The sequence below is a fragment of the Semicossyphus pulcher genome, unplaced genomic scaffold (assembly GCF_022749685.1).
Source record: "Semicossyphus pulcher isolate SPU_LCO1_2020_fin unplaced genomic scaffold, fSemPul1.0.p SCAF_1, whole genome shotgun sequence".
In the NCBI taxonomy this organism is placed as follows: Eukaryota; Metazoa; Chordata; class Actinopteri; order Labriformes; family Labridae; genus Semicossyphus; species Semicossyphus pulcher.
This window is the reverse complement of record NW_027211603.1, coordinates 20,029,854-20,042,237: the sequence shown is the minus strand read 5'-3', so window position 1 is coordinate 20,042,237 and position 12,384 is coordinate 20,029,854. Positions and strand designations below refer to the sequence as shown.

The 12,384-nt window shown below is 42.5% G+C and overlaps 1 protein-coding gene across 1 annotated transcript; it reads left to right on the top strand.

Annotated features, from left to right (window-relative positions):
* Positions 1–2,746: 2,746 nt before the first annotated feature.
* On the top strand, positions 2,747–11,111 carry chrnb4 (cholinergic receptor, nicotinic, beta 4 (neuronal)). The gene is given in 7 exon segments (XM_069668667.1): positions 2,747–2,801; positions 2,804–2,881; positions 5,713–5,858; positions 7,576–7,620; positions 7,862–7,971; positions 8,106–9,156; positions 10,947–11,111. Coding segments are annotated over 7 exon segments (1,650 nt in total).
* The last annotated feature ends 1,273 nt before the right edge of the window (positions 11,112–12,384 follow it).

The following is a 12,384-nucleotide window of genomic DNA, read 5'->3' as shown; positions in this document are numbered from 1 at the left end:
TATACATGTGTGTTGGTGAGTGTGTGTGCAGACCCTTGTGAGACCTTTCCCTCTGCATCTATTCTGTTGTTTTGCTCTGCACGGGATGTTTTCAGGAGGGGTGCTGTTGTGGTTCCCTGAGCCAATCACAGCGTACAGGTGAGTGTGGAAGTGATACAAATTGGCAACTGGGCCCCGTTCAGACTGGCGAACATGGCGAAAGAGCGACACAGATTTGGCCTTCTTTCTGTTGGACAGGTAGGTGCCTCAAACCGGGTAGGACAAGGTAACCTGCGGTTAGCATGCTAGCACAACGGTAACCGCTGGTTAGCATGCTAGCACAAAGGTAACCGTGATGCTGTCTGTGTTAGCTCAGCGGGGTGGGCGTGTTCTCGCACGAGAGAGTGAGAGTGAGCTTCTGGTGACATAGAGCCCAGGAGGAGGGGCCCAGTTTGAGTTGAGAGTTGTTGACAAAATGCAATAAAAATCCAACTTATTATACCTTTAAGGTAACTTAGCAAACAAACAGTTACTTTGTTTAAGTGAACTTTTTAAAAAGTTGAGAAAAGAAAACCAGAATGGTGCCAAAGACCTGTCGCACAGGCTGTCTGCAAACCCCCTTTCTGAACTAATGAAGTATTGAAACATCTATCCATTGAGCTATAAGGGATGGGACCCTATTAGTGAATGAATCATTGGCTCTAAACCAAAGTCCAAACAACCATCTCTCCAATCAGAAATTATATCGGAGATATTGAGTATTTCACAGAATGTGTCCCTGTATATTGTCATCACTGTGTAATAAGATAAAGTAGGCTGCCATTTACGAAATGAACTGGCAATGGTTCATTCTAGAGATTACATGTTTCACACGGAGTGGTTAGTGCTGTGGAAGCTGATACTTGAGCCACACACTTGTCCACAAGTTAGGCAAAGAATGCCAGCAGTAAGCGGCCAGAGCTTCAAGATGGATGGGGTTTATTTTGCAGCTCTTCAGGAGGTCTTGGTGTAGTCTCTAACTTTTGTCCACTGGTTTGTTTTGTCCACCAGCAGCCCATTTTGCATCGCTTAGCTGTCCACAAAGGGTTTGGTGAGATAGGCAATGGTCTGGCATGCAAATGGTCTGGCATGCTTACACAGCAAAGATGGAGTTGGACAAAGCAGGGTTTTTTTGGTAGCTCACTACTCCTATGACAGACCGAGAATACTTTGAAGGCAGTGGATGTAGAGGGCCCTAAAGCTGTCATATGGAGGTTGTACAGGTCCACAATACTGCCCCATAAAGCTGGTGACACAAACTGCATTGTACACTATCTTGTGCTGACTTTCCAGGTTTTTGTTTTAAAAGCCTTTGTTAAAGCGCCTGTCTATTTCAGTGTCATTGTCGGATCCTGAGGAAAATTCAATCCAAGTGTTGAAGTCAAAAACCTGTTGCATTATTTGATAAATCTTCAATCATGTATAATTTGTTATAAATAGACTAACAAAGCACTCATATAGTCCTTTATTTGATACAAAATTGCTTTGCACATGTAATATAATATATAAAGTTTTCTGTTTAAAATTAATTTCTATAACACATAAGATTTAGCAAACAGATGAGCAAGCTGTGCGGTTCATGGCCCTGTCCCATTCGACTTGATAAAAAACAAGTGAGGGTCAAAACCTAATCAGTTCCCATTGATCTGCTCTCAATGATCCAGAAAAGAAGTCTTTGGAGTTCAGATTTATAACTCCCTGCGAGTCCTTGGGGCTGCTCCTCGTGCCTGATACAGTTCCTTTACTGGCCATTATAATGAGGCTTTAAGCAGCATGGCGACTGTAAATCTGCTACGCTAAGATTGCACTGTTCCTGGTCGGACTGTACCTCACCTCACTAAATCTCACATCCAGGACTAGAGAATAATTTACTGTCCACTCCTGAGCACACTTGCCAAAGCAATGTGAAGTCAGCAAATGATCACAAGTCACTGGGAATTGTCAACTAATGTTTGTTGGTGGGAAGAGAATTAGGCATCAACATGTGATCCTAGATGTGTGGGTTATATTAGTGGGGTCAGTTTGATCAGCGCCGTGAAGACTGCTTAAATAAAGACAACAAAGTCAATTACTTATTTTTATCTTTTACTTATTTTTATTCTAGTTCTGTTTATTAGTGTTCTGCACCAAAACACCAAAACAAATTCCTTGTATGTGTAAACCTACTTGTCTCAGATTCTGATTCTGATTCTAAAACATCAAATGAATTGTCCTTTGACACAGAAAATTGGAGGGTATTATGAATATTGTGTGTCTTTTTTATAGCGCCGGAAAAGGCCATATCCATAAACAACCATTAGGGCAGGGGGGCATTAGAGGTCAAAGAAGAAATAGGCTATGGGTCACTAGAGGACTGACTGTGAGGAAAGTAAATGTTTAGAAATAAACACCTTTTACTTTGCAGAATATCGAGAATAATACAGCGAAAAGTGAGATACAGCACTAATAACCTACCACTGCTGAGGCAGTGTAAAGTTGCAGTTGCTGATCACAGATCGACTACAGGACCTGCATGACTTGCTGGGGACGCACAGAGCAGCGCGCGAGGACAGGCTGCTGCGCGTTAGCGGAGCGTAAAGACCCGAAGAGACTCAGGAGATGTTTATGGGGCGAGTTGTTGTGAAGTAGCCACACGGAGCGGCAACAGATCGCGCTTTTCGGTTAATTATCTCTTTTAACAGGCATCAGCACAGTGCGGGTAAAGTATCCAAACTGTGAGGAGTCCGGCATGTCCGAGAGGAAGAGCGCTGAACGCCGCAGCTTTGAGGCTTTATCACCGAGGACTCCTGCGGAGCAGATGGTGCCGAAAAAATGACTCGGGCTTTCCCCATCCTACTCGCGTACCTTTTTACTTTGATTCACAGTAAGTGTGTCTTTCTTTACGTTTGCTGACTAAATGTATTACGCCTGTCATGTGTTGTTCGCTGTGTGCCAGATCCAAATTGATTTGGATAAAAATGACTGTGTTGGAGAGCGTTTCATAGTGTCCCAAAGTCGAATTTTAATTGTGTGTGCAGCTAAGTTCAGTGCAGTTGCACTGGTGGTGTGTATATTTTTTTATGTAGGCTATATTTACCCCTTATTTACCCTAGATACCCCACATTTCTTGCTTTTTTTTCTTTATTCAAATAAATGTAATTTAAGTAGGCCTATATTTAATCACAATCAGTAGCACCTGCATGTATTGCATAAATTACCTACAGATATTAAACTCCTTTATTTAATCTGGGGCAATTTGATGAGTCAGTCCTAATGTTAATGGCCTGTACTAATGATCACACAAAGGGAGGTTTACGATATTTAGAATAGGGTCAAAACCAACAGACAGCCGAAATCTATACAGCTTAGACATGCACACAATATAAGGGACAGCTTCCTAAACCTTTAAAGTTAATTAAGCAGTCACTTAAAACTTAGTGCCGACCATCCTTTTTCTTTATCTCTCCAACATCACTATTTCTCGCTTCAGTGGGGTGTCTTGGTGAGATGAATGGTACTCAAACTTCACACTTTGTCTCACTGCATAATATGCAAAAAGTTAGCTATGTCCACTTCAAATTTTGTCTCCATACAAAAAGTAAGGAAGGAAAGGCACATAAATAAACGTAATAATGCCCTAATCTGCCAATGATAATCTTACTATGAGAACTAAGAGGATGAGGAGAAAAAAATCTGTATTTAAACTTTGTACGTCCTCACTCAACCTTTGCCCCTGTTTTGGTTCATTCACACACTTCATTATGCTCCCAGGGCTCAAACTGCTTTAGATTTTTGTAGAATAATGTTTTCCATGTGCTGCGCAGAGTGACCTTATCAACTCCACAATGACTGACTCTTGCATCGTATTAACACGCCTGACCTCACTCTCAATCAACATAATGTCAACACAACACTCATTTTACACATTCAATACACGCACACACACACACACACACACACACACACTCCAGTTTACACATGGCCTTAACCTCTGGGGAAGGCAGAGCTTGTATGACTCTGTTCCCTGAGGGCTTCGACTACACACCATCTGTTAAAAGGTGCTGTAGAGGGCAGACTGTTTGATGGGACCTCAGCCAAATGACTGACAAAAGCACAGTCATGGCAGCCGGCGGCCACGCCCTGCAAACGGACATCACATTAGTTCACAAAATGCACATGTGAAGCTTCCTTGAGCTTCTGCAGGCGTGAATATTACTCAGCTGAATATTGACAACAGCAGCAGTTCTTCTTCGGCAGGCCCATCAGTAAGAGTCTCACCACATTGGGGTTTTTTCTATGAGTAAGTCGACTCAGCTACTCCAGGCCATGTCAGGGCATTAATAACCAGCTGCATGTACAGAAAATGGAAGTGCTGCATGTATTCATTCTGCTCCCGATGAGAAGCCTGATCATCAGATTCAATCAGGCCTGTCTTCACCCCTGACACAGGCATCATTTATCAGGGATGGAGGGAGGGGGTTGGAGTTTAGGTGTTTGTATAATCACCTTCCTCTCATTTGTAACATTCAGTATAGTCACACGTTTAGCTTTAGGTAGACGCTGAATTCTTTCACAAGCTGTAAAATAATCTTCACCCTTTGCCAAATGTAAGATATGTGTCAAATGTTTTAGCACAGAGGCATGCAGAAAGTGTATACTTTGACAGCAAGGATGATACTTGTTTGTTGGTTAAGACCCAATCAACCGACTAGACAACATAAGTGTTTCCAATCAAACTTTTCCAGTGGGGCAAGTATAGCTTGCTCTGCTCAGCATGTAAAGCTGTTAGCGAACAGGGTGAACTGTTCGCTAACACACTACTAGCAGAGTCATATCAATGTCCAGAGGAGTTTATGTGGACATCATTTAGCAAATACTTTGTCTACATTTAAAAAAACAAAACAGCATGGCTGAGGGGGGATCTGCTCATTTCTTGCTCATCCTGAGCCTCTTGTGGGAGTTGTAGCTGTAGGGCAATAGTCCTTTACAGCGCCAAAAAGCACTACCATATTTGCTAAGCCACGGCCACTTGAGTGAGCCGATCAAATTAAAATTCTTAACTATACCCCTCCATGTTTATTAAACATCACGGAACCTATAGAGATGCTCAAACTTTCTTCTCATGACAACTTTCAACATACCTTAACAATACCGTGTTTGTAATCTGCTGTGAACGTGATGTTCATTATGCTAAAGCTTGATTAGGAATAGCTTTGGTGCACTAAAAGAATCCTTTAATTGCATATTCATTTGTTAGCACATTTAAAAGCTCAGAATGGCCAGAAAACAACAGTAATCTGGATTGTTTGGACCACAGCAGGGACCTCCTGAAGTACACTTAGCCAGTGATATCTAACCCAGTGATTACCAGACAACTCCATCCACAATTTCGAAGGAAGTTCAATCTGGCTTTGTGTTAATGTGCTAAATGCAGTGGCCGAAGAAAACAATTAAATGTTCCAAATCGATTTGAAGTAAGAAAGGGAATTATCAAGGTTTATTATAAGGTTTGCTTATCTTAACACCTCAGTATCTTCTGCGGACACCAGCATCAACTTAAGTGATAGCATTCCTTCGCTTTCTTGGTTGATCCGCTGTGTCTGAGCATATTTTCTCTTTCCGTAGGACGCTGTATGTCCCAAGTCTTGGTACTGATATTTACAGGTATCCGCTACCTGTGCATAAAAGTAATGATTAAACTCCATTTGGCTCCAGGTAGTAGCTGTGCTGACTCAGAGGAGCGTCTCATGAACTGGTTGCTGGGAAAGAATCGCTACAATCCGCTCATCCGCCCGGCTGTCAACAGAACCGCCAGAGTCACCGTGAAGCTGCAAGTGTCTCTGGCTCAGCTCATCAGTGTGGTAAGACACCAAACACTCCTGCTCAACATGATGCTGTGTGTGTGTGTGAGGGAGAGAATATGTGCTCAGGCAGACAGAAAGAGAAAGACAGAGTGAAAGGAAAGAGGATGATGGAAAAGACAGAGCAGGAGCCACAAAGCTTTGAGAAAGCAGTTAATTACAAAGCAGCATGTGCAGAGAGGCTGTAGCTCTAAACGAATGGATGGAGTGGAGGATGGATCAGGTCAGCTGTGATCTCTGCCTCTGTCATGTCCAGATTGAAACTTCAGCACATTGGATTAAAAGGGGCCATAAAGCTGTTTTAGCCACAGTGATAGAGGCTCTCTCTGATTTACAGTAGATGGTCCTGCTAGCTGCAGATCAGGACAGCAAGGCTCATCCACAGCCTCAGTTTATGAGTTTGCATTGTTCTCCTTGCAGTAATTGGCCTTTGGTATCAATTTATTGAAAGTCAAGGCAGTCTGATGACAGTGCCACCTACCAACATGTTAGCCTTGTTTTCGCCTTCAAACTAATAAATTTAGGGTCTTATGTACATATTCATTTATTAAGCTTGGTTAAGCGTTAAATTCTGTAAACCAAGGGAACCAAGGAATCGTCACACCGAAACTATTCAGCTGTTTACACACAGTCGTCTGTTTTGGCTGTGGGTGCGGGCTGTTGGTGAACCATCTTCAGCCCCGGGGGTTGAGCATCACCGAGGAAGAGCTTAGCTCCGTAAAATGTGGCTCTAGCTTATAGAGCGATGATACAGCATTGCTTTCTCAGCTTTGGGAAAAGTACAAGCATCTCAGCTAACGTTGCATGTATATGCTAACTGCTAACTGTGATATGGAAAGCCAAGGATTTTGTGACTCGCCATTCAGTGACCATTTGAAATAAATATTTTCTATGAGCGCGGCTTCTGCTTCCATCATGATTCTGACTCAGACGACTCTAACAGGGACCTGTCAATCAAAATCTGTTGGGCCACGCCCACATAGTCTTGAGAAATGTTCAAAACAGAAAATAAGCAGTTTTTGAAGTAGATTTTCTTATAAATATGAACGTCTATTTTCACTCAGAATTTGGGGATGCTCAATGCGGCCCTCAGCTTTGATTATAGAAAAAGCATTTTTAATATACAAGCCAAACTTCCAGAGGCTTTAAGTGTTACAACAACTCAAGTCTTGATAAGGATCAGGAATGTTCAAATATGTACATTAATGTAACCCATTTAGATAGATCAGTGTAACATGTACGGGCAGTATAAGAGGCAGTGACAAAAGCCCCTTTTACACTGCCATTTCAAGGTATTAACAGAGGCGAAACTGCGTCACTGTAAACAACGGAACCGGCAGGGCAGAATAGCGCTGTGTGTGTGTATGTGAAGCACGCACAGTTTGTTTACACCTCGCCAGAACACTGTGTAAAAACACACTGGGCGGCTTTACGACAGCGTTGCTTGGTGAAATGTAAAACGGCGAAAAGGTTGAGCTTTGTTACAGTGCTGTGGTGGATTGCAATGTAAAAAGGGCTTCATAGATAACACTTTTTCTCGTCACACTAATATGTGTTTTATTTCTCCTGATATACCCTCAACTACTGTGCAGTTATGACATTAAAAAACTAAATATTATAATCTCTTTTATACTTTTGTCATTCTGCAGTATGAGTCATTGTGTTTGTGCATGAAACTGTTCTGATAGTAATTTCCATCTCACTCTTACATTTGCAGAATGAAAGAGAACAGATCATGACCACAAACGTCTGGCTCACTCAGGTGAGTGTGATGGAGCTCAAAGTCAAACGCTCTCATTCAGCCTGGGTCCTTTTAAATGTCCTTCATCCTTAGCTTGAATTAAACCATATCCATTCTTGCTCTTTAAATGTGGAACAAACTGCTTCAATAATTGTGCTCTAAACATATTTCACTGATAATGAAGCATGTAATGAGAAATAAGCTGCTCTTGTGAAGGTGTGTGGAAGTCAGACTTTACGGCCAGGTCTCTGTGTCTCTCCAGCACTGGGTGGATTACAGGTTATCATGGGACCCTGCGAAGTACGAAGGTATCGACAAGCTGCGTATTCCCTCCAGACACATCTGGCTCCCGGATATCGTTCTGTACAACAAGTAAGCTCCACAGGAATGTCAGAGAGAGTCTAAATGCTTGAATGTAATGTTTGCAAAAAGAATTAAGCACACAACCTCAGATATCGTTTAACAGGCCCTCATAAGTTTTCTCTCTATTTCCTCTTCTTCTCTAGTGCTGATGGTACCTATGAGGTAACAGTCTTCACCAATGCTATAGTTCTTCACAATGGCAGCATCAACTGGCTTCCTCCGGCCATCTACAAAAGCGCCTGTAAGATCGAGGTCAAGCACTTCCCCTTCGACCAGCAGAACTGCACCCTCAAGTTCCGCTCTTGGACATACGACCACACGGAGATCGACCTGATCCTGAAGTCTGAGATGGCCAGTATGGATGATTTTACTCCCAGTGGGGAGTGGGATATCTTGGCGCTGCCAGGCAGACGGACTGTCAACCCTCTGGATCCCACCTACGTGGACCTCACCTACGACTTCATCATCAAGAGGAAGCCCCTTTTCTACACCATCAACCTCATCATTCCCTGTGTTTTGATCACCTCTCTGGCCATTCTGGTCTTCTACTTGCCGTCAGACTGTGGAGAGAAGATGACCCTCTGCATCTCCGTCCTTCTGGCTCTCACTGTCTTCCTGCTTTTAATCTCAAAGATCGTCCCTCCAACCTCGCTGGATGTGCCCCTGATCGGCAAGTACCTGATGTTCACCATGGTGCTGGTGACCTTTTCCATCATCACCAGTGTGTGCGTGCTCAACGTGCACCACCGCTCCCCCAGCACCCACACCATGCCTTCCTGGGTCAAGCTGATATTTCTCATCAAACTGCCCGCCTTACTCTTCATGAGACGCCCTCGCAATAACTCTGCACGCCAGAGACTGCGCCAGCAGCGGTGTCTGCGGGCCAGGAGAGCCATTTTGGGCGTGAGTTACCCAGTGGCATCCAAAACAGGCATCACCATGTCATCTTCTGCCCTGCTCTCTGACTCTGCCTACTCCACGCCAGGACACAAAAATATAGCTCCTCCAGTGAGCCACAGTCACGCCAACAGGAAAGGAGAACTGCGTACCAATGATTACCTGCCAAGTTGTTTCACTTCTACACAAGACCTCCAGCAGAGAAGCGGCTCTGACTGGGCCGCTGAAGTCCAGGAGGCCGTAAACGGGGTTCGCTTTGTGGCCGAGCACATGATGGGAGATGATGATGACCAGAGTGTACGTATACACGCTTTAACGTGCTTTAAAAAGAGTTTGTGCTAAATTTACTGGGTCAATGAACAATGAAATTTAATGATTTGGAGGTTTTGTCTGAGGAATTTCATATTTAAATAATCATGGCAATAAAATATGAAGCAAGCTCTTCATATAAATCTTAAATCTATCACTGATGGAAAAGTTGCATTTTCTATGCAATTCTTTTCAGATTTCACATTGAGTGTAGTTTATTGGATGAGAACATGCATTTACATATACCCAGAGCATATGAGTCAATCACCAGTGCACTGAATCGCTCAGCCCTGACCAGCACCACAGGTGATTCTCTGCCTCTGCCTGACAGGAAATCTCGCTTGATGGACAAATGAACTAAATGTAAATCTCATTGTTATATACTTCCGTTGAGGTTATATAAAGCACACCGCTTCTTACACTTTGATGCTAAAACAATTTTGTAGGGTGTGTAACACCTATGTGTTTAGAGTCTTTAGAGGTGCAGCTGCATATTTAAAAAACGTATAGCGCCTTTTATGACCCCAGAGGAATGAGATCTGGGGGCGTGGAGTGGTAGCGTTATCAGACCTCTATGGCCCGATCCTAGCAATGCAGTCCTTAATTGGTGCTCTAGTCATCTAAGTATTGAGCTGGAGGTGTAGGGCTATTATCCTATCTGAGCATAAATCCTGGAAGTAGATAAAAACAACTAGCTTCACTCTCTCAAAGGTTTAAAAAGTTTGCCTTCAAGCACCACTGGAGCTCTTCAATGAAAGCAAGGTATCTTTGTTTATGTCTTTGTTTAATCCACACTCAAAATCTATGTAAGATTCAACATTGCCTTGTGGGAAGTCGTACACCACTTCTTAAACCAAAGATTTATTTAAATGTAACTGTTGAGTTTTGCTTGAGTGTGGAAATGTTAAAAGGTAGTAGCTTCAGGTATTCAGGTAACATTGTAACAATCAGGCTCCACTGTCATTACCCTTTACTTTATCTATTCTGATCCCAATTAACTGGATCAAAGGTGTTTGTATTGACATGACAACATTTACTGTACATGCTGTGACCTCTGAGGCACAGGGAGGAATACCTCTAACATTAAGTAGTGGCTGTGACCTAACAAATTGATAGCAGACTTAAGGTAATCAATAGCTTTCTCTGATAAATCAATGCAATAAGGAGGGAACCAGGAATGAGCAATGATTCGTTTCAACAACTACCAAGGACAGCGCCAAAAATGGGGTGAAAGGGTCAATTGCTACTGCAGTGAAGGTCTGTGCAATATGGAAACAGTCCTTACATGGATATAGCTCAAGCAACATTACTGGTATGAATTAGGGATGCACGATATTATCGGCACGTTATCGGTATCGGATAAATTAGCAATCAGCAAAAAAGGGTTGAAAAATATCGGCATATCGGCAGAAAATCCAATATCGTGCATCTCTAGTATGAATGGACCTAACACAAGTTATAAACCTTACAGAACATAGTGTGTTCCCATTCCATCAAATTCAAGTGCGAGCGAACATCTACGAGACATATTTACATGATGCATGAGAGACGTGCCATCAGGGTTTTCGTCTGGATGCAAAGATCTTCGATCCAGAAAGTGGATCACTCCCACACTTTTTCATTCATTCATTCACTCAGACACACTCTCTGCCCTCCAGTGGCTGACAATACACTACAGCAGAATTCTTTGGTCATCTTACTGCTCTGCCAATGTACAGTTTGTTGTAACAAAAGCATGCACACAGACTAATTTAAATGTGATTTCTGTGTACCTGCAGGTGATAGAGGACTGGAAGTATGTGGCTATGGTGGTGGATCGGATGTTCCTGTGGATCTTTGTGATAGTGTGTGTGGTGGGAACCCTGGGCTTATTTCTTCAGCCCGTCTTCCAAACTCAGATTGTTCCGAGTCAGAAGGCCAGCTCAGAAACCCCTCGCATGTGATGAAGACCACAGGGCGGTGTTCGTTTTCAGAATTGTAACTTTTAGGAAAAACATTCTTATAAGCAGATACAGACCGGTGACAGTTACAAAGTCTTTTTGCTGTTAGCTTAAAGCCTTTGCTGCCATATTAATGGGGTTGAAAAGCTCTCTCTGCAACATCGCCTGTGCCAAACCCAGCCAATAAGGTACCTGACAGGGTTAAAACAGACAAATAAGTACTGGCAACCACTTGTCAGAGGAACAAACTGGATATTTGTGCAAGACACCACCTGGATGAAATATCTGCTAATAATCAAAACCACAAGTTCTGCAGCAATACAGCCTTCTGCAGCACCCAATATGTTTTTTGGAAATGGTACCTCTGAAAGGGCCCCGATGTGGCATCATTGCACTGAGGTCATTTCCCCTCAAGCATACAAAGGACATCTGCAGAACTGGACTGAATGTAACATTCACTGCACTGATATACTGAACGATTGCAGAAATATAACCAATAATGACAGAGAAATAAGGAAGATCTGTCTGCTGTCAAATGATGGTTGAGTTCTTATTTATGTTTAAGTTACAAAACCATGTCATTGAATGTGATGTGTGATTAAAGAATGGATAATAAACATAAACTGTGTCCTCTTTCAGTTTGATTAAATCCATGAAATCACCAATAAAGTCTTGAAGTAGTCCGGGTCTTGCCAAAGTGCTTAGTTAATCTGTGTTGCCAGTGATAAAGTTTATGGTCGGAGCCAATATGTCCGCTGAAGATGTGCCAATAAGAACATTTCATCAAATAGGTGAGACAGCTGTACACTTAAGATGTGAGAATGTGCGATCAGGCAAAAAAATATGTTGATACAACAAAGATGGAGATGGAGCTGATTTCCAGGGTTTTTTTCCCTCATAAATATTTGACACATACAGCAAAACAAAAATCTGTATAAAATCAGTTTTTAAATGGGAAAGAAGAGAAAATAAAATGTATTTATGTCAAACAATGTGATCTTATGGGCTCTAATTTGCACCTTTACACCAAAGTTCATCTCTGCAAAATACTTATTAGTACAGGAGGCCAAGTGTATGCACATATCGAGTAAATGATGCTTCAGATACACACAAACTCATGCTGAGCCGAACCTTCACCCACACACAACATTTACTGCTCAATAAACTGTGCTGAGTGGGCTCGTTACAGATTCTGCAGACTGTCGGCTGTTTACAGAGACTTAAATCAAGAGATAGCAACAGGCATCTGCGTCAATGGACGGCCCTGCAAACTTTA